The sequence below is a fragment of the Falco rusticolus genome, chromosome Z (genome assembly GCF_015220075.1).
Source record: "Falco rusticolus isolate bFalRus1 chromosome Z, bFalRus1.pri, whole genome shotgun sequence".
Lineage (NCBI taxonomy): Eukaryota > Metazoa > Chordata > Aves > Falconiformes > Falconidae > Falco > Falco rusticolus.
In genome coordinates, this window is record NC_051210.1 from 66,235,021 (window position 1) to 66,258,062 (window position 23,042).

The following is a 23,042-nucleotide window of genomic DNA, read 5'->3' on the forward strand; positions in this document are numbered from 1 at the left end:
CTGGCGGGACAGCCTTGATGCTGTGCGAGCGCTGCTCAGCAGTAGCCAAAACACCGGTGTGTTATCACCGCCTTTCTGGCTACCAATGCAAAGCACAGCACTGTGAGGTCTGATATGGGGCTCAGCCAGACCCCTTACACCCAGTGTGAACTTCTCTTGTTTCAACTCATGCCTGTTGTCTCTTGTCTGGCTACAGTGCACTGCTATGAAAAGCCTGGCTCTGTTTACATCATGACCTGCTCATAAGTGGGAAAGACTGCTCTGAGCTGCCCCCAAAGCCTTCCCTTATCCAGGGAAAAGCATCTCTATCCCTCAAGCTCCCCTTGCCGGGTGGATGCTCCAGCCTCTGAGACTGCTGGGGTCACTTCTCATCAGTGCCACTTTTGTCTATGTTGTCCAAGGATTTGCATAACTGCCTGTCTGACTTTTCTACATGCCTTGCCCTGTGACCTCTTTTAGCAGTGCTTCTAGCTCAGAAATCAAATGGTAGCATGTTTTAGTGTCTTCTAAGTGTTTCTAACAATGGCCACGCACCAACGTCATCCTTGTAGTTCCAGGTGCCTCTTAAAATATGAAATCACTGAAACTTAAAATGAAGAGTACATAACATGAAGCTCAGCAGAAGATCAATAGGAGTGCTGTTACCTGAATAAGAGCATTCCAAATTGCTAAGGGATCTTGGGAAATACATTAAAACCATTCTTCTTATGTAAGACTGTATTTTTGCATATACCCATGCTAGAGGGTAAGAATGATTTTGAAAAAAATGCTGCTTTTGCTATGAACCTCTAACATGCTATGAAAAATAGCTCCAACGTTAATTTTTAAATATTTCAAAAGTCTTTAAAACAAGGTGACTAAAATTTAGTTTTTGAATGTGAGTGCTGTTGTTTCATTTTGATGAGTTCTCAGTATCTGTAGACCTCACTGAAGCACTGGGAGGTTCAGATGCTGTTGCTGAATGGCACTGGTGGAAATTCAGGGGTCTTTTCACAAGCAAATATACAGTAGACCAGCTTGGTAAACTCATTATCCTGTAGCATATGGGAGGTGTGATTAACTGTTATCAAAGTCCAGAGTTCTTTCTGTTTTCTGACATATTAGTGCTCCTCAATCCCATAGTGAAGTTGAACTAATCCATTTAAAGACTAAAAGATAAAGGGAACATACCTGTAAATTACAGGGAAATGAGCCAGATGTGTGGGTTTAACTGCAAATCTCTGAGCTGAACATTATGGCTTGCACCTTGCTTTCATGTCATATTTCATTGGCCACATTGTTTAGAAGTAATGAATGAATGTGAATTACACAGATGATCCCAAATCAGTGTCAGCAATGTCTAGCCACTAGGGCCCATTATGTGTTTATGAGAAAAAAACCCAAATATTTTAAAGAGTTAACTTGTGCGTACTATTTTTCATATACTACCTGCAAAATTCATGCTGCCATACTGGGTCAGACAGGTCTTTGAATTACAGAAATATCAAACAAAAAATGTAATTGTCTTATCTTCAGGGAGTTATGAGTTTAAAATCTGATACCTTGTGAAACTCTTGGTCTACGTACAAATGTTATGCTTCACCAGAAAGCACAGGATCCTTGTTCTTCAAAGGGATAAGGTACAGATGTTTCTGTGCTGGTGATTCATTGTGTAGTAAAATGTCACTGCCTGGAGAGAAGCACTGCATACTGAAACTTAATTTCACCTGATTCCCATTTGGAGGGAAAGAAGGAAGCATTTTTATGTCATAAAAAAAAAAGAAATGGCAGCTGTTTGAAATTTGCTGAGGGGCTTGGAATGTAGTTTTAGTTGAGGTGTGTTAGCAGGCAGAAAGCAAGCAAAGAGGTAAAAGGTGCAAAAGAGGTCCATGATACTGTTCTTAAGTCTGTTTATTAACAGCTATAAGGAACGCATCTGTGATCAAAATTGTGTACACTCGCTTACATGTATTGCACAGGCAAATGCATTTGGGAACCAGGGCTTTAGAGGCAGTGTTCCTCTCATTCAAATGCCTCAAGCTGGATCTCTTAGAACTAAGCTGATTCTGAAGTGCCAGAGTATGGGTTTCTGCTTTCAAACATACGCACTTCACTCTGTGCTACTGTGCCTGCATTTGTGAAGGGAGTTCACAGGCCTGGGATTCAGTACCAAAGTATACCTGTGGTGAACTAGGAGTTTCAGAAATGTGATTTACAGCAAGGGGAATATGTATGCCAGACAATAGAAAACACTGAAGATGTTTCTGAAGATTTATTTCTTTTCTGGTTTTAGGAGCTTGTGCGAAATGGTTTCAGAAAACACCTTCTTGTTCTTAGACATCCAGACATCTCTTTCATTTAAACATCCAGCATAGCCTGTGCATTAAGAGAGAAAGTAAAACAAAACCAAATTAAAAACACAAACAAAAAGGACAAGAAGTAGAAAAAACTGATTCAGCACCTTCCTTAGACTGAAGGAATTAAGTTCACGTTTCTGCTTCCCAGGAAGTTCCCTGTGTCCAAGCCTAGAAGAGAGTATGAAAAAAGGAAAGCCTCTTCTGTTGTAACTATGACTCAGTGCAGAAAAAGATGTGAGATTTGTAATCTTGATTTAAGCAGAGTTAAACATGATTTCATAGCTCAAGGATGGAGGCACTTACCTACTGGGGGAAGGAGGAGGGGAGGCAACCTGGATTCTGGCCCCTGCTTCAAGCACTATTTATGTATGTTACTCAATTACAAATGCAAAATGTGTAGGCAGCCCCTGGGGCAAGAGCCCAGGACTTCTTCTTCAAAAGGAGCACCTATTAGAGTTGCAAATTATCCTCTCTCCATGAATCTTCCTTCTTTTCCAGTATAGAAGTATGGCTTCAGCAGGTATGACAGACAGTTCTCCAGCCTGAGCTTCACTTTGAGTTGGTGGTGGATGCAGTCTTGGGAGATATGAGAAAGTTATCCTCAGAAAGAGACTGGCAGTGTATCTCCACTTCATGAACTGCCTTATCTACAAGTATCATATTATGTAAAATGCTGGCAGTCGTGCTGCCACAACCTCTGGACAAGTTTCTGGGAGAATGTCTCTGGGGCTGTTGTGCGTCACTACAAGGTTGGTGTATGTTAGGCATGCTCAGAAGATGTTTACCTCATGAAGACTCTCAGAAGATGCCTCACCTGTACATTATAGGCAGGCTTTGGTGCAAGGTAGGTTTCAAGATTTTCAGCTGACAGGAATAGCAGCAGCAATGGGAAATGCAGTAGCAGAACTTCTATATAATTTTATCAGCCAAACCTGATGTAGATTTTTGTGGCTGTTTTGCATACACATACATGTGTAAATATAGCTTCCTGGCCTTATTGTTGCTTTTTTGAATTTGTCTGTCAGTGACTTTCTCAAAGCTATTTTGTGAACCAGCAGCAGGACATAAAATAAGAACCCAGAAATCCTGCTCTGCTACAGTCTCTCTGTAAGGCATGCACATATATTTAAAATTAAAAGCAGTATTTAATGTTTTGTTGGAAATGAAGTAGCTGGCAACTATCTGAATTTGAGAAAAATCTCTGATACTCTCCACGTTCACTATTTTGTCTCTATGTCATTTTCATGTGTTTATTAGTTCCTTGAAAGATTTTCCAATAGGTTCTTTTTCCATCCTTCTCTTCCCCTGGCCCTGTTCTCTTTTATTCTGGGTTCTGTTCCTTCAGCAAACCAAAACCCTGTGCCCTTTGCTCCTTCTGTTATGTACATCCTTCCAAAGAGACTACTTGTCTAAATGAAGCAACAGGAGGATAAGGACAGGATTTTTTTGCTATTATTTTGAATACAACATTATAAATGTATGGTTGTAGTTTTTATGTATTCACAGATAAAAAATTAGTTTTGCTTTGGATAATTCTAAATAATCCATAACAAATTACAGTAAAAGTCATACAAAAGACTATAGCAGGAACAGCCTTCAAATATGATTTGTATTTAAATAAAATGGGTAAGTCAACTTCTGCTCTCAGGCCTCAGTTCAGCAAAATACTTAAAACACCATTGAATAAGGTGCTTAGGTACATTTTTAAGTTTTATGCAGTATGATAGAGAAATTTTCATAAGTGGGGCCTTATTTGGGAGAACAGCATAACCCAAGTAGCATAAAAGAAGACTTCAGTCCCTGCTGTGCTTATCAAAGTTACCTTTCCTCAGTTCACTGTATTAGTATCCAGTCTTGAAAGTGTGTAGAATCTGAATATTGGTTCACTAAAAGGAACTTCTGAATTAACCTTTCTTTTGGAGGAAAATAATTTCAAAGTAATAATGTGCTCTTTGATGTTTGGTTTGGGGATTTGTTTTTATTTATTTATTTTGTGTTTATTGTTACACATCTTAATTTGGGCAAATAGGCTCTGTTTTGCTTTTTCTGTTGGTCATCTGAAAAGGTGAAACAACTGCAACCCCAGTAACATGGATCTGAAGGTTAGCAAAAAATCAAATGCTAAATCTCCTAGAAATATGGAAGTTAAAGATGTGCAAGAAATGACAGACTTTTTATTTAGAGGGTGGAAAGGGAAACAAAAATGCCAAATCTCTTCTCCTCGATCACTTCACTTGGATTCAAAATTAATTAATACCAATGAACTGGAGACATTGCTCCTGTCTGAAATAAAGGTTTCTTCAATCAATGTCAGTTGAAAGCTTTGGCCTTAACCAATGTGTTTCACCGTTATGCCATGCAGAAGCCTCCTTTCCCCTAACCACCAGTATGTCTTCTCTGCACCAGAAGACCAGTGCCCTTTAGAACCAAAAACTGAGGACTTCCTCTAGGGAAAATTCCATTTTTTATTTTTTCACTCATAATTTATTTACAAATACACATTATAACTTTTATATACATTGCACATTTACATGGTAGAAAAGTACAAAACTATATATTTAAATGAATTTATATTTAACTCGCCATGTTTGAAAATATAAAATTGCATCAGAAAAAAAAGTATTATGAAAAGCAAGAAACTTGAACTGATAAAGCTTTGATATAACTTTTAGCGGCACACTGATTGGGAAAACTTTGAAAGTGGTACTGCAAGACCATCTTAAAGGAAACACCTGATAAAACACTTATGCATGTTACAAAAAAATAAAACAATTAAAATAAAATAAAACCTTTATTCTTATAACAGTTAGCCCTGCAGCTATAAACAACCTTCATAATCCGATTTCTTTGGGTCCGGAATTCGTATAGTACAGTACATACGCTCAGCCCATTGAGATCACTTCAGTACATGATGTGATCAGAAGTAGAGAAAGCGGAAGAAGTTTCCTTAAAGACCACCTCACTGCACCCTGGAAGTATACTTAAGTCAGTTACAACACCTTTTGGTCAGTCAAGATTCCTTGTAAACAAAAACCCGAGGGATCTTTTATGTACAGAACCGGCAAGAAGAAAATCCAATAAATAAACGTAACAGAAACTGACATGCAAGTTTGTTAAAGTGGAAAAGAGTTAACATCAGTGAAACAAGAGAGATGAGATCATGTGGGTAAGCTCTAAGGAATGGACTTTTATAGTTTACAGGAAAAAAGAAAAGCTTTACTTTACAAGCAAGAGACCTCACAATAAATAACACTGCTCTTCCCGTAACGAATAAATTTCTTCAAAAACAAGGTGTACAGTCAACCAGACATTTTATGTATAAATTATAAAACATGACACAGTATAAATAAATGTCTACGAGACTCAACTATATGTATACTTTTTTTCTCCCCAAAATAAATAAGCATACACTTATTTACAGTATGGACATTGGTTTCGTGCCCAATGGCTATTCCAATAGTGATGGAGGTTTTACCACTCTAGAATGGAAGATATAGGAAAGCTGTAGTCCTGGTCTTCATCTTCCTCTTCATCCTCTGGGTCTTCATTAATGGCTAGATGGGGGAATACAGGGGAGCTGTTGTTTAAATAAGGACAACAACAGCGCAGAAGCAGCTCAGTGCATGTTTTCAAAGCCCTCTGAACAGCCATAATACAGCGTTGCATTTTATGCGACTTGTAGTGAGATGCTCTTTGGCATCTGCTGTTATGCAATAAGGTTTTTTATACATAATCTATGAAGTCATAACTGCAGAAAGTTCTGAAGAATCAATGGCTCAGGTTTTATTGGCAGATTCCTGAAATCAAATAAAAAGTGCTCTTGTGTTCTAGGTTTAACTGCTTTGTGTCCTTCATTCAGAGTTAGTAGAGGCAACTGTGCTAAACCAGATGCCCATGTGCTACCATTAAGCTTGTTCTTTTGGACAGTTAAAGAGTTTATCCGGGTGTTAAAGCAATCAGCGAAGCACACGAGAGCAGACAAAGTAGGAATAAGTCACTAGAATTACACTCCTAGGGCAACCCCTTTCTGACAGAATGACTTGTCCTCAGAATAGCCCCAAGACCCCAACTTGAAGGTCAACTGGTTGTTGGAGATCTATCGCATTTTATAACCAAAGTGTGTGCGTGATAGATACATACTTATATGACACCTGTACTGTACCTTGAATCTCTAAATCAAGCTTTCTTATGTTTAAAGGTGTACTTCTTCATTACCTAGAGATTGCCTTCAGAAGCTTTAAGTGTCTGCAGAATTAAAAATCTCACTTACAGTTGCAAGATCCAGAGTGCTTTACTTCTAGAAGCACACCCATGGAGCAGGCTGCCTCTTTCATGGCACACTCGCTTGGGTAAGTTGTGTTATCGCTGGCACAGACTGCCTCGTCTGACTTGCTTTCAGGGCATAGCTCATCGCAGAGGGCGCACCGACCTCTGCCAACCTTAAAATCCCACAAGCATTTCTTCCCAGCACTGCATTGAATGTCTTCACAGGATTTGGCTTCTAAAAATATACACAGGATACTAGAGGTAAGTGAAAAGACAAAGAAAAAAGAAAAGCAAACCCAAACAACCCCAAACTCCCTTTCCCCTGTGAACTGTGAACAGACAAAGCTCCGACACAGTAGATGTGATAATACTTGCTGATTTTGCTCAAGCAAGTAGTCCCTTGGACACTATTGCCTGTCTGTATGTGGGGGAGGAAAGACAGCTGTGCCAGCAGAGTTTGGCCCTGGGAATACAGAATTACATTTGCCTATTGTACATGACTTTCCTGCTCTGTTTGAAGTAAGTGGAAATTCAGCTCCCCAAATTAGCGGTAAGTACAGAATTTGTCAACACATTGAGATTTCTAAATCAATTATTTTTAAACTAGCACACAGAGTAGTTGCTACAAGATTGGAAAAGGAATTCACCTTAACGTATGCTAATTTAAAGGAGCCTAAAACTCCCCCAAATTCCCCCAGTAGTTTTGGGTAGCAAAGGCTGCCCTGAAGATGCTTCCTGGTAACACACTTCACTATTGGTCCTTTCTGGAAATCACCATGCAAAATGTCAGGATGCACAGGGATTATTTGCCTATCTTCACCCACCAACTGTCTCAAAATTCTGCAATATTTCTAAAGAGGAAAAAGTGTTCAGTTTCCAATTAAGTTAATGCAAGCTTTGCCAAGACCACTTGAAGACAATTGTTTCCAGGAATCCAGATCGACTGAATATCGAGACCTTGTTACACTGTAACCACGTCATCGTCTATTTTATGGCAGCTACTTCTCCATTAGATACTGATGTCGGCGCCCACAGGAATAGCAAGGGAAGAAAGATCAGGCCCTCTACTCCCTCATGCCTTTTGCAATCTTTTCTGAGTCAAAGCTCACCCTGACTCTCCTTTTCCAGGAGGGGAGTCCTAACCCAGGCTGTTGGAAGTCTCTCCTCATCTCCAGCGCTAACTACATCCATCCAGTTGCACACTTAACACTCTGAAACAGCTGACTGAGGAAGTTCCCCCCACCCTTACCCTCCTACCGAGATACCTACTGATGCATTTTCCTTCGTAGGCTAATCCAATGGATCTGCCTAGTAGGCAGGTAGCTTTCCTCAGGTGGCAAGCACTGGCGTAAGTTATGCCGTCATTCCCGCAGAGATACTGTTCAGGGGAGGTAGGCTCTGGGCAAATTCGATTACACATCACACAGTAGGCATTATTAGTTTGGTCAACCACACATGTGGAGCTGCCTGGGCATAAAACATCCCTACAGGTCTCTGTAATAAAGATGGAAACACACAGTGATTAATAGGAGATCCCAGAGCCTCAGCACGGAGTGAATGGGTGGCACAATAAAACAAATTATCAGGTAAAAGCCTTTAGCAGCTTTCCTCATTTAAGGGCCGCTGGAGGAAACCTTCCCATCTCAGGGTAGCTGGTGGGACACAAGTGCTGCTAGACTATGGGGAACTCCCAGTCCAGCTATGTCCTTGTCTGTTGCTCGTGGTTTAGTTACTGTCTCCCAGCGTTTGGAACATCACCCTGGTTCCTGTGGGGCAGTACATCCAACAGCTCCTCCTCCCTACACTCAAGACACACACCCTTTGGCATTTGAGGGAGATCAGATTAGATTTGCAAACCTACTTTTGCATTTGCCCTGATACTGGACTTCAAGTTCGGGCTGTTCTTTACATCTGGCTTTGAGAAGGGCACACTCGTTCCTGTAGGTTTTCCCATCTAAGCCACACACGGGACCCTTCCAAGTGATATTAGAGCAATCCGGAGCACAAACACACCGAGGTTTGTTCTTCTTGTTCATTTTACATTTCTTCCCGGGTCCACAGTCCACGTTCTCGCACGTTTCTGATGGAAGGAAAGAGGCACCGCTTTAGTACCGAGTGGGCAGAACAGACCTGGTGTCAAAACTGCTTAAAGAAAAAAAAGACACCGTGACCCCAGAGCACAGAGAGAAAACACCTTTCCCCCCTTCCAGGAAACACCACTCGAGGGAAATCTCCCGCGTCAGTCAGGGCCGGGGCAGGGCGGGGGGGAAGACGGGGGACGGGGAGAGGAGGTCGGTCCCCTCCTCCCCGCCGTGTGCATGGTGGCCGAGAAGAACTGGGGGTCCCCTCACCGATCCCAGGGCTGCTACGAGGCGCTCCTCAAAGCCCCACCGAGGAAGGGAGCGGGAGGATCGCGCTGCCCCCCTCCAGCCCCTTCCCCGCTCCTCCTCCCCCCGCCCAGCCCCCGCCCGCACCGCGCCTCGGCGAGAGCAGCTCGCCAGCACCCCCTCACCTTTGCACGGGATGCAGTTTGGGGCTCCCCCATTAAAAATCATCCACTTAAAAAGAGTGTTGTCGTTGACGTCCTCTTCCGTCCACGAAGTTGTCAGGCGGCCGGTCTTGCAGCACTCCTCCTTGCTGAGGTCGGTTTTGTAGAGGACCTGGCAGCGGCCGTTCCGCGCCTGCCGGAGCCAGCAGTTCCCAGCTGCGGGGGAGGGGGGGACGGGGACACCCAGCCGGGTCAGTGGCAGCCACCAGTGACCCAGACACAACACGTGCGCCTTGCAATGACTTCTACTAGACTGTTTACTTTTATTTGTCCCATTTCATAACCCGCAGCTACTCCGGCCCATTTGGGAGCGCAGTTTAAAAAACCAACAACCAAAACAAAACCCACAAACCATCCAACCAAGCAAAAAAACCAACCCAACAAACCAAAATGCGCACACCACGCCCCCCCCAGTAAAAGCCAGACCCAACAACCAAGAAACCCCCAAAATCACAAAAGAAAAAACCGAAGGGGGAAAAAAAAAAAAAAAAAAAGAAAACACCCGATCAAAACAGGACGAGGCAGTTTTCGGAGGTATTTATTCCATATGTAGAGCAGAAGGAGCACTGCCGGCACGTGACAGCGACTTGAAAAGGGTGTGCATTTAAAAGGGAATAAAAAGAAAATCGCGCTTGCAAATTCCATCCTCCTCCCCCTGCCCTCTCCTCCTCACCGCGGCTGCACAGCAGCATTGTTTTAGTGCCGCACAGTTTCAGTCCCAGCCCATTTTGCAATCTGCACGAACTGGGAACATTTGCTGTTAGCGAAGTCTTTCGAAATCTCCACATTTTGCTGCTTCTGTTGACAAATGTCTTTCCTTCACTAAAATAAGTCAGCAGAGCTCCAAAAAAGTGCGCAAAGTACATAAAATGCAAGGCACATAGGTCCCTTGTAGCAAAAGGAGGTCCCTACGGAGTTTTACAAATCGATCAAGCTGGAAAAGTTATAGGTGCCGTCTCTCCCGCAAGCATTTCAGAGGAAAGTACACTGTCCTGAAACCGGATAGAGTGGGTTTTGTTGGTATTTCTTTTTGTCCGTCCCCGTCCCCCCCACCGTCGTCGTCGTCGTCGTCGTCGTCGTCGTCCCCCCTTTTTTTTTTTACTAGTTTCCCTGTTATTTGTGGAGTCAAGCCAAGAACATTAGCCCAGGCAACTCCCCCTTCTTTAGCTGGAGAGTTTTGGTTGGGATGAGTCTCTCGTGAATAACCAATGTGACTTCTCCAGAAACTCAATACCAATTGATTCTGGTGCTAATCCAGCCAGGGCTCGATCCTGCCTCCTTACTCCGATGGGAATGTACCACAGCGAGGGGTCAGGATCGGCCAACCGGGATGTCGCTGGGCACGGGGGAAAATATACTCCTTCCCCCCCAATCCCCACCCCACCCCCCACCCCGCTAAAAATCATTGAGCAAACAACGCCCTTAAAAAAAAAAAGTTTCGCGACTTACAGTTCTCTACATTAAATTAACTTATGCTCTATCTCGGTAGTGGGGGAGAAAAGGAAAAAGAAAAAAAAAAGAAGGAAAGAAATTGTAAAACAAGCAATGGTAAGACATCCAGGTGGTGGCTGGAACACGGTCAAGATAAGGGAAAAAAGCCCCCAAAATAAAAATCAATATTCCCTTGTGTCTAAAGAGGGCTCTTAAGAGTTGTCAATTTCAGGGTCGGGTTTGTTTTGTTCGCATGGGAAAAAAAACCCACCCCAACTTATTTGAGCATATTCTTCAGTGCAGGAGAATTTATAACATTAATACTTATTCACACACACACAAAAAAAAAAAAAAAAAAGAAAAAAAGAAAAAAAAAAGGAAAACAAAACCAAAACACACCACCAACCAAACACAAAGGAGGGGGGAGGAGGAAATCCCAATATTAAGGGAATGTCCGGAAAATGACCACTTGTTGGTTTCTAAAAATGTCAGCTGTAATCGCGGGGCTCCCCATCATCACCTCTCTCTCCGTCAGGCTGGCGAGATAAAAATCTGAGCTAAATTACCAACAAACTTTGAGCACTCACTCGGGAGCCGAGACAGGGAAAGTTCCCTCGCGATGCTGCTCTTCATTCATGCTGCATAACAGCAATAAATACCAAGAATCATCCTCATCTGTCCTCTGCGCCTATGCAGAGCAGTGCGAAGATCCGACCAAAAAGGAACCTAAGTGTCACCTCTGCACCTCGGTACAGAGCAGCCCCATGCCCACATTAACTTCTGTCCTGTTGGACCTTGGAGAGAGGCGTTTAACACCGCAAGCAAACTAAACCGTGCCCGAAAGACAGAAAACAATAGTAATAATAAAGAAAAATATCTGCGAATAAACAGTCTGGTCTTACCCTGCACTGTGTGATCTTCCATGAAGTGGCACAGAAACATCAGGAGTAAGAGCATGCCCGGGTGGATTCTCTGATTTAACATCCTCAGTATAGCAGGGAGTGAGAGAGACACAGAAACAGCGTGAGGGGGAGTAGGGAGAGGGAGCGAGCACTAGCCAGCCTCCTTATGATCGCTCTATTGAATGAACGTCAGGCTGTGAATGCAGTCTCTCTTTAAATCTATACGGGGGTCCTAGCTGTCTGCGGTGGGCGGTCTCCTAATGTGTGTGTGTGTCTGCTCGGGGGTGGGGAGATTTAAAAAGTTCAGTGTGAATCAGGTGACATTTTCCACCTTCTGGAAACCCTCTCCAATAATCCGCTCTAGGTGCACGCACACACAGGCGCGCACCGGCGCGCACCCGCGCAGCCCCACGCCCGCCCTGCGCGGCGGAGGCGACGGGGCCGCCGGCTCAGCTCAGCAGCGGCGGGCAGCGCGAGCCCCGGCCGCCGCGCCCGCGGAGCCGCCCGCGCCCGCGCCAGCGGAGAGACCCGCGGGGGCTGGAGGAGACCCGCGGGGGCCGGGCAGCCCCGGTCCCCCCGACGGCGCGGAGCCGGGCGCGGAGCGGCGGCTGCCCGCCCGGGGCCGCGAGCGCGGGGCGCAGCCGTCCCCCCGCTGAAGCGGCCGCTAAGCATGAACACCGCTCCGCGCACCTCCGGCGGGCGGGAGGCGGCTGGCCAGCTCGCCCGGCGGGGCTCGGCCCGAAGGAACCCCAAACCCCCACCGACCCACCCCAAACCTAAAAAGAAAGCACACGAAAGACAGAAGGACCAGATAAAAGTTTAATACCTAGGGCTGCGCCCAAGTGACAGCCTTTTCACTGGGAGCCCGGGAGGACGAGACGGGAATGGGGGCGATGTAGGCGGTCTCCTCTCAGAATCAGGGAAGATTGCAACATCGATAATGAACTTCTAGGGCACTAGTTTATTAAGCAGTCTGGCATTATTCTCCCCTTAGAGAAGTTGGCGGTGTCTTATTTATAACATTTTTTGGCACCGCTGAATGAAACTGAGTAGGCGATATTTCCTTTTATACAAAACGATTACTTAACGGAAAATGGTATTGTTTATTCAAAAGCTGCCTTTTTAATTTCGATTCTTTCGCTTTTCTGAGCCACCAAAGCACAACAGACTGCGAAGTATGCAGACAGGAATGCCCGGACAGTGCCGGGTCAGGGGCCGGTGCGCCGCGGCCGCCCGTGCCCTCCGCCCGGCCCTCCCCGCACCCCTCCTCCCGTCCCGCCCGCCCCCTCCCCACAACTGCAAATAACTCAGCGATAACAGATTTTTTTCCACCAACTGCAGGAGATAGTGCTAATCTTTTAATAAAAGATCCCATTACAATGGGATCTGTCTGGACAGACTATAATAGATTCAGAAATACAGCCGTGCTAATATTAGAAGACAGTTGTTTGGGTGCCTCAGACCGGGCCCTGGTCCTGCTTTGAAAGTGGGCATGAATCACAATGTCCCTCGGTACCACCTGCGGTCACACGCATTAAGCAGCAGGCTGGTAAATGATTGACCTCGCTGCATTTTTTTGTTTTTGTTATTATTATTATGATCATCGTCCTGAGCAGCGCCCGGGCATTTTGAGCACTTCAGAACCTCCAGGACTCCACATCCTTTTTAATCTTTTCCCAAATTGGTGCCACTCTCCCTCCGCCCCGCGCCCTCCCCCCGCGGCCTCCGCGCTCGCCCGAGCAGTAGCAATGCGGGGGTGCGTAGTGCCCTCTAACGGCAGACGGCGCTAACAGCCGGCGGCGGAGCCCCTCACCCCCGAGCCGCAGACGAAGGGACGGCTCCAGCCCTGCCTCTCCCCTCACGGAGGGGCCGGGCCCTGGGCGCAGGGTGCGCAGAGGCCCCGCGGACCCCCGGCCCCCGCGGTGCGGGGCAGCGCCTGCCGGCTGCGGCGGCAGCGAGCGGGGGCGGCGAGCCGCGGGCGCGTAGGACAGATCGAAGAGCCGCCGCGGCGGGGGGCGGCCTGGCTGCCCTCGCCGCCCCTCCCGGGCGCCCCGATCCCGGGGCCGTCCCCGGGTCGCCCCGCGGGGCTCCGGCCGCGGCCGCGGCGCGCCGCCGGTGCGTTTCCCGAGGGGCAGCGCCCCCCCAGCCTCCCCGCGGGGAGCGCCGGGCCCGGCCGCCTCTCACCCGAGCCCGGGGGGCCCCGCGGGGTCCCGGCGGCGGCGCGGGGTGGGCAGCGGCTACTGCCGAGAGGGGAGGCGCCGCACGGCCGCGACACCGGGCGTGCTGCGGGGGGCAGGCTCACCTTGCCTCAGCCGGTCTGTGTGTGCTCGTTAACAATTGGCCAGTACCGTGTTTATCCTGATAATGTTTTCAATTACAGCGAGGCATTTTCAGGCTGTATTCCTGGAAATGGGATGCTGGATGGGTCGATAACGTTTGCACATGTGCTTCATGCATGCATCATCAGGAGATCAATATGATTGTGCTAGTATGGAGATTTGTATCACACCTGTTCTCTGACATCACATAGAAACAGCTGCTGTTTCTTTTATTTATCCCCCCCCCCCCCCTTCTTTTTTAAATGCTAAATATTGGATATGTGTGTAACAACATGCCAGGGATATATTGTATAATCAGAAATGCTTTCTTCTTTCTCACTGTGTGCATTCCTGTATGAATCCCCCACCCCTTACTGCTTTGCCAACAATCACATTTAAATTGCCAGAAAAACAATAGGGTCGATCTATAACTGAATTGTCAGGCAGCACACAAAAAGAGTGTTGTTCTCAGCCTGACAGGTTTTAAAACTTCTTTCTCCCAAGAATTGTATGCATTTTAATATGTGTTTTTGGATGTGAATCCAGTCTTTGCAGCTGGCCCTGATCTTGTAATAATAAAACCCTGTATGTACTAACATCTCAGACTCTCCGAAAGTTCACATTTAGCTCTTAATTTACATAAAATGTATGTCTTTGTCCTATCTGTAATATTGCTGTAGCTGCAATAGATTCCATAATCCAAAATATTAAATGGCTGGTCTCTGAGGAAAATTGCAGCAAAATACTGAGTAGGAGGAAAAACAATACCCAAGTGTAACCTCATGTGACATGCATACATACATACATATACCCACACATGCACACATACATATACATCTGGGTAATACTTATTTTGTGATACGTCAGTACTCATTGTAGTAGTATAATGTATTTCCTTTTTGCTCTTTTCCCCTCAATGTGCTGCCTCTCAACAGAGGAGTGGTTGCTTCTATCAGGAATGGACCACCTCAAGACCCTGTCTTCGGTAAGGAGCATGTCTGCATTAAATTTTCTGAGGATGTGGATAAGACTCCAAGCAAAACCAAATTATTTGGAAAGGATTTGGATGTTGGGCAAGTGAAAATGGGAAGGCCTAGCCTGGCATTTCCCAGCCTAACATTCTAGTGAAAGGAAAAGAGACTCAAACACCCTCCTGTGGTCCTGGATGTATGCATCATCCGATGCAGTTTCTCACACAACTGGCTTCTTCCACAGAACAAGTACTCAAATAAAGGTAGAACGTCCTCTTCTGGTAGGAGAGAAGACTTGTTAGCCTCCTGTGTTCCCATCTAATTTTTCTGATTATCACAAAAAAAAAAAAGGTCCTGTTTCTGGAAAACTGCACTTTTACAAAGGTTCCCTCTTTTGCATCTCAGATACCAGATTTAAGGAATTTTTTTTTTTTTTTTAAAGTAGAGGGCAATACAAGCCTTTTCTGTAGAAATTCCATGTGCTGTTTCTCAGTGACAAGTAGCATAAAAATTTGGATTAGAAAGGTTCATTTCTTGATTTGGTCAAGACTTTTCCATGAAAAACAAGCAAACCAATTTCTGATAAAACTATGCTCCAAAATATATTAACTTAATTCTAATATTAGATAGTAGATTTCTGTGCTATTACACTGAAACTATTCCTACGTGAGTGAGACTGTTAGACATAGAACTTGTATGCTATTGGTGAGTGTTGTGCTAATTAGATGAACACAGATGTGTTAAACAGTTATTTTTTCTTTAAGTTGACCTAAAAGTGGATGTCTGTTTTCAGGTTGTGGACAATGGAATGAGTTAAGAGGTAGTAAGGATCTTACCTAATAAATACCACTGGTAAAAATTGCAAAGGGAATATAAATTTAACCGTCAGTAGATGTTTGGCAAGTCACATCTGAAAAGCTGTCATCTCTTTTGACCAAGACAGCTGGAAACAGGTACGCTATCTGAAACTTCTCCCTGTGGTTCAGTGGAAGGAAGGAACTGAACATCATCAAGCAGTCCTCTTGTAGGTATGCAATCTGTAGTTTTAATAATCCACCCTGTGATAGGTGCTCACACTGTCTGGAGGCTACCCTAAAGATTTAGCCTGATTCATTGTGGTTCACGGGAAGGATAGGAGGACAGTATGATAGGGACAGTGAATCAATATGGAAAGTTTCAGGTAGCCTATGGAGATTTAGCAATTCTCTGTGTTTGTGGCTTTGTTTGTACTGTAGAAAGGGCACGTAGACAGGTGGCATTCACATTTTAGATCAGATAAAATTGATGTATATGTGGTATGAGCCAAACCGACCTGTTTCCTACTTTTTATTCGTGATTCAAGGGAGTAATAGCAAAATTGTGTATCCCTCTACAGTTTGGTGAATATTTTCCCCTTGTTGTAGGCCAGAACAGGACAAGCTGTCTTAGACACTACAAAGCTATTTTCTTCTCGTGTTGGCAGTACCACAAACCAGCACCTAGGAAGTGCAGCAAGCCTTATTATTTAGTACCCACTGCAAACAGGATGTGATGTGGTAAAAGAAAGTTTAATGCATGAGTGGAATGAAAAAGGTTGCTAAACCAGCTAGAAAAGCTTTCCAGGTTATTGAAAACTTGGACAAAAGTACTAAATTCCAGTAGAAAATAGGAGTGGAAAAAATGGTAAGGAAAATATTAAAATCATTAACTGTCTGAGGAAGTTAAATGAAAATGATAAAGGAGTATACTTATCTATTGCTTTACTGATCTGATCTAGCGATCAGATACTTTTCTGTATAATTTCAGAGAACAGAAAACAACTAGAAATGTGCACAGGCCATGGAATTTCTAGGGCAGAAGAGGTCCCTCCCCTTGTTGGGACTGCAATTTTGTCAGCAGCGGCAGGAATTCTGACATTGATTCTAAATGAAATTTTGGAAAAAAAAAAAAAAAAAGAAAATGTAGTTATTGGTGAAAACCTGCTTGCTTGCTTTAAACAGCCTTTTGGGATGCTAGTGTTTTAGAGGAATGCCTAAATGCCAAAAAGGCAGTACCACCAGCTCTAGATAACCCATTTCCACATAAACGCTTAAGAAGTGGTGTAGTGGGAGGGAGCATGGAAAGAGCAAAACTCTCAGAACAGCCCCTGGAAGGCCATTTCAGCTTGGGCAGCATCAAGCTAACCTTTGGCTGTCTCAAGACATGTGCTCAGTGCAGAATGGCTCTTGCCCAGCTTCCTGACTGGCAAATTGCCCTTTCTACTTCCACAACTCTGCCAAGTGGAGCTATGTCATACTTGGTGATAAAACTTCGGATTTTTAAGTTATAATTATAGATGAAGAGCATGGTGCTTTAGGAATGGTGGGGTTATGTGTGGTTATTGTACTTTTAAGGTCTGGAACATTTTGTATGGCAAGCTTCAAAAAATGTGCTGGTTGGCAATCATTTGTAGCTGGAACAGGACTGGAGACTAAACCCAAGTTTCAAGTGGGGATGGATATCGTTTGTAAATAACTACTGTCAAAATTCAATTAAATTTTGCCATTATTTTATTTTTCTTCTTGTTAGCTTGATTCTATTAAAGTTAATGTGGAGGGCATATCTGATTCATTGGGTATGTGAAGTCACATCATTTTCTAATCCAAAAAAGGCTTTGTTCAGCTGTAGATCCTGGCTTGGAGCTTAAATGGAATCAAAATCACTGTTAAGAGTGATACCCATAGCCAGCTGTGACAAGTTGAATATAGCATGGCAAAAAGGGTAACAAATGGACAATTTCCAGCTCAGTGCATATATCTGGTGACATACTGGATCTTGTTTCTAGACTGAGAGAGTAGGTGCTTGAGAACATCAAAGTTACAGCCTTGTTAGGGACAGGTCATTAACTTCTTATTGTGAGGATTGTGTTTGCTTTATTGCCAATCAAGGAAGAAGATCAGTTTTAATGGGTAACTTTCAGAGATTAATGGAACCAAATGGACTTTAGACTGCTGTTTAGTCACTGTCAGCTTACTGGAACATTATCAGAATTGTCCTACATAGTACATATTGATAAACTCCAAATGTCATCGAAGTATAGCACGTGAGGAAATGAATGAACTAGACAGAGCCCTCAGCAAAAATAATAATCTAAATGAGACAGATTGTGACAAATTTATGCTTTCTTTTGGGATGTGTTGCATACAGGGTTTTTTTGCAGTGGCGGCCCTGCATGGACTGACTGCTCAGCGGTTGCTGGCTCCACACTATGTGCTGGGAGAATTGTCTCTCTCCAGCAGCACAGAAACCGGCTTATGTGCTTCTAATACTCCCCCAAGAAAGGGGGTCTAGGAGGAGCCCCGTGGCACCTGTTCTGTCCACTGACTTGATTAGTTCACATATGCTTTCTTTTACACTTGATCAAGAGGTGACTTGAGGAACCAGAAGCCCTGAATCGAAGGATTGATATCCAGCCTGCCAGTCCTTAGGGCATGTAAGTTCCCTTCCTCCCTGAATGCCTGGAAAAAGATGAGACCGTGCATCTTCTGTGGACAGGGTAGCGAGTTCTCATCTCATCTCAGGGTATTTCTCTGGTTTCTGAGATGGCAATCCCGTTTTCAGGTCTTTCTGCAGAACGATGACACTTTGCAAATAATCTTGTAAAAAATGAAAGCTGAGATTCTGGTAAGATGCCTGGATTCCAGTAGCTAGTGTTTTAAGAAGAACATAAAATAAGTCCTTGGTAGAAACACTAGAATTTCCAGCTGGGAAATTTAGGCCTGCAAAGTATGGGGCCGTACAGGCCTTGAAAGGTGTGAAAGCACAATAGTAAAAGTGCCCTACTTTATGAAAAAGTGGTTATCAGAGAAAGACACTTTCCTTCATATTAATTTACAGAAACTCAAGAGCTTTTGGTGAAGGGTCAGAAGAGAAGGAAGGGAAAGGATAGTGTAGGGGTACATAATGGAATAATCAGAAAATCCAGAGAGGATTCTCCAGAGCAGAGAATCAAAACAAGGCTGATTTATTAGATTCCCATTGCTGTTCATGGTATTTTGGAAGAGAAAAAAGAATAAAATAAGGATCTTAGCAGTGAATGGATTGTAAGGGAGATTTTGAGGAATAACTTGAAAATCTGAAAATACATTAATTTAAAACAATGTTCACTACTCCAAACTGATTTACATCTACGAAAAATTCATAAAATAAGAGAGACCTCTTGAGGACTAAGGATGAACTCCATTAGCTCCATTCTTCTTAGGTGTCTTTGACTTACACAGAACTTGCTCTTCTATTGGAAAAAAAAAAAAAAAAAAAAGAAAATGGAATAAAGTAAAGCATTCCTGAGAAGACCTAAGTCAAGGTGGATTTCACATCCATTAGGTGGGAAGAAAGTGTATCCACAGCCGCGTGAATGCTTTATCCACAAAATTTTGAAGCATGCTTTAGTAACCTGCTACTAGTAAGACACAAATCCTTGAAAGAATTCATTCTGAAGTATCTCAGAGGTGCAGACATAACGAATCTGAACAGTAAGAGAGTTGTTTAAGCATCAGACTCCATGTGCTATTTGACTCAAACTGCAACATATCAAAATTTGATACTGCAAGTGAAGTGACTGACTCTTTTGAAGAAAATAATGGCATATCAGCTATGTAACTTATGATGTCTGGAACCACTTACAAATTAAATGAAAGTACTTTTTTTACTCTGGCTTGTTTAAATATGCACATAAGTTTTAAGGGCTTCTTTAAGCCTCCTAAAAACTTTGTTAGCACATGCTTATCACTTTTATCCTGCAGCAGGACAGTTGCAGGCATTTTTTGTCTTTTTCTAGTAAGTTCTAATAAAAGTGCAGTATGAGGGTGTTGACTGTATTAATCTTACTTAAAAAAAAAAAAAAGGATAAAAACTCCAAAGTGTACTTGGAGCTTCTCAGGAATAAAATTATCTTCACGGAAAAGGGAGGTAAAATATTGGACATGTTCCAACCCCAAGTTAAAAGAAGTTACAGTTTGACACAAAGATGAATGATCACAGATGAAAGTATGTCTGGATGTGGGGAGAGAAGGTAGATTGTAAGGGTTTATTTGCAATTTTTTTTTCTTTACTACATTAATATTTTGCTTAAAGTGATAGGATGTTTGTGATTCGACTACAGCAATGTCCTTTTAGATGCAGAACCAAGATTATCTTCAAATCTGATCTCTCTTTTTTGAACATTCCTGTTCAGGCAAGATATACAGGTAGAGGTGATTCCTTTTATTAAACTAGGACCCATCACTTTCACAGTTACATGGTTATTATGCATGGCTTGTTATTTAAGCCAAACTCTGCTGCAAAAAATCCTTTTTTATGCTGTAAACATGCTTTATCTTTGAAAAAATTGTTCTTTTGTATCTGGAGGAGAAGAGGCATCCTTTCACACCTTCTTTTATCTTAATATCTTACAGTCAGGCAAGTTTTATTGTTCCATAGACTCAGCCTGAGAAAGATTTGTACGTGGAGCTTTGAAGGCTCAGAGACACAGGCAGGGGAAAAGGACAACACTTAGGGTTTTTTTGCTTCATAAATTGCTCCTGCAAGAAAAACTAGTGGTGTAAAGTAGAGGCTGTACCCTGTATTTGGACAATGGGAATTAGCACCACATTGAAGCAGAGCACACTGGCTTGCCTGTTGCTGCTGCTCCTGCTCAGGCTTGTCCTTCAGGCATAACCCTCTAGTGGAACGGGATGGGATTTCAGTCGCATGTGGGAAATGTCTCAAGTTTTGCAAACGGATGCTCCTCCTGAGACCGCTCTGATTGCATCTGAGCTCCGATGCCCTGAAAGGGGGCATCTGATGCCCTGAAAGGCCGTGCAGAAGGAAGATGTTTATTGTGCAGCTATCCAGAGGAGCATTTCTGCCATGCTCCTTGAGGAGTGTTCCCACCAAGCCCATGGGAACCCTATGGTCTGGGGTCTGTGAGGTGTGCTGCCCTTTCACATATCCTGCCTCTGCCCAATTAACTTATATCACATGGAGGAGTACACATGGTTGCTCTAGATTCCCTCAGGAAGCCTCACCTGCTTTGCTGTTGCCTTCTGGGCTTTGGTGGCCATTCTCCTGTGGAGAAAACAGAAAATAGCAAACTTTTATTAATCTGAATTCCTTGTAAAGTAAGCAAATAAAAATCATCTGCAGAGATCCCAGGCTAAAAGGAAAATAGAAACTCCAGGGTTTTTTTTAGGGACATGGGTGAAGGAACATCTTCAAGATCACAAAACCGATTCCTTTTAAGTTTAGATTGTCAGTAGCTACTTCTTTTGACTCCCTTCTCCATAAAGTTCACCAGATGACCTTTTCACACTATGATGATGCCATCTCATTTTGTTCCTGGAGCGGCTTTCTTTCCCCAGGTATCTGCTTTTAGGGGAAGGCAGAATTTGACGTAAACAGATCAGTTGCTTTCAGGAAATAATTGTTACCACTGACTGGGTATATTAGATGCTGCCAGATTTAAGGGCATTATTTGTCCCATTAGAAATAGTTGGGAACCAAAGAAGCAGGTTCCATTTCTCCCGGGTCTTAGGCAGTTAAATGTTTTGCAAGAATACCTTCGGGAGTCCACTGCTAAGCAATAAGGTATTGGATATAAATAGACTAACATTGTACATGTAAGGTTAATTTGTAAAGGAGAGAGATGGATTTGGGATTAAAATAGAACACAGCAGCTGTAAAATCACTACTGGTCTTTCTTGTGTCATTCTGCGAGACTAATACTGTTTTGTCCTAGGTCACTGTAAATTTACGGTAATGATAATGTACCTGCATGTTGTAATCTGAGCCCAGTTATGAATGACATATTTGGTCCTGGGCTATTTTGAAGCTCTGCTGTCAAATACAGAATGTGCCTCAGGTAGCTGCAGGGAAAATGCAGTCACCAGCACTGGGATTGCCTGTCTGATAAAGCAGATGAGGGAGGACCCGCCCGTGCTCTGTGCTGGAGGTGGAGGGGAGCCTGCCACTAGGGAGGGGAGGAACATGCTGCCTCTCAACAACATGCCATCTCTGCTGTCCCATTCTAGTAGTCCTGGTGGCATGTGCTGAAAGAGGGCACAAATGGCTTCTGCCTTGTGACTCTTTCCTTCCACTCCTTGCCACCTGTGGGGCAGACGGGAAGGGGAGAAGGACAGGTGTCTGTGCAGGTGAGGGTACACACCAAGTAAGTGGAGGCATGGAGTAACTTCCCTTGCTGCCCCTGAAATCAGGAAAGACCATGGCTGTGCAAGCAGCTGCACCTCTGCTCTTGTTACTTCTACTCCTGAACAGTTCAGTACTAGCACCAGTTGTTACCTGTCCCAAGCCCCAGTTTCATGTCCACAGCTGCTTTCGTTCCTCTTCAGGTGGGATACTCATGCCAGGGTTGTGCAGAGCATTGCCTCCCAGTCTAACTTAAGCCCATATTTTCAGATTTCAGGGAAACCTTGCAAAGTAGCTATGCAATTTGTTCTTAGCATTTGGGGGATGTATGAATGACAGACTCTGAGTACCTATGCTGTCATCTATACAGGTGTGACAATGAAGCTTCTGTAAAGCTTCTGACATTGCCTGCTTTAGCAGGGGGTTGGACTAGATGATCTCCAGAGGTCCCTTCCAACCCTGATCATTCTGTGATTCTGTCATAAATCACCCATTTTACAGTAGGTCAACAGCTTGAAAAAAGGCAAGAAACTTGGTCAATGAAAAGATTTTACAGATGCAATGCATAGCCAGGCATGACAGTTAAATTAACATTTCAGCATGACATAGCCACCTATATATTTCATTAGGCAGAACTTGTAAAGGGCCTTGTGGAAGCACCATCTGCTGATTTCCAATAAAAATGCAAATGCCGTGGAAACTTTCTGCTGTTTGTTCTATGTTGAAATGGGCTCACTGCTAAATGCTAAACCCAATGTGCTTCCAGCTTGGATCCAGATTTGAATCAGAATGAGTTGTTTATGTTGCTCTGTAGTCTATGGAGTGCTTTTTCTTTCCTATGCAAGTTGGTGGAGAAAAACTACTACAACCTGAACTTCTCCTCTGTGCTTTCCAGACCATGTGATGTATCATCTACAGCATCGTTCCTAGTACTTTTAATAATGACTCTTCATGATATTTATAAACATCCTTGGAGATTCCATTTCCTGATTACTTACATGATAATTATACAAAAACAAACCACCTAAGTCTAGTACAGGGCCAAGATACAGTATGCCAGCTGAACACACGAGACAAAAAGCAATGACTCATTTCTCCACAGTCATTTATAAACAAAAGGAAGAAACATT

General features: G+C 43.8%; 1 protein-coding gene across 2 annotated transcripts; it reads right to left on the bottom strand.

Annotated features, from left to right (window-relative positions):
* Window positions 1-4,783: 4,783 nt before the first annotated feature.
* On the bottom strand, window positions 4,784-11,782 carry FST (follistatin). 2 transcript variants are annotated; one of them, XM_037374082.1, is made up of 6 exons: window positions 11,484-11,782; window positions 9,115-9,306; window positions 8,464-8,682; window positions 7,872-8,096; window positions 6,607-6,837; window positions 4,784-6,133 (listed from the first exon to the last, which is right to left on the bottom strand). In XM_037374082.1, coding segments are annotated over exons 1-6 (951 nt in total). In that variant the 5' UTR covers window positions 11,566-11,782; the 3' UTR covers window positions 4,784-6,131. The 2 variants fall into 2 exon arrangements, with proteins under 2 accessions (XP_037229979.1, XP_037229977.1); XM_037374080.1 differs by having other exon boundaries at window positions 4,784-5,890; window positions 11,484-11,781.
* Between the last annotated feature and the right edge of the window lie 11,260 nt (window positions 11,783-23,042).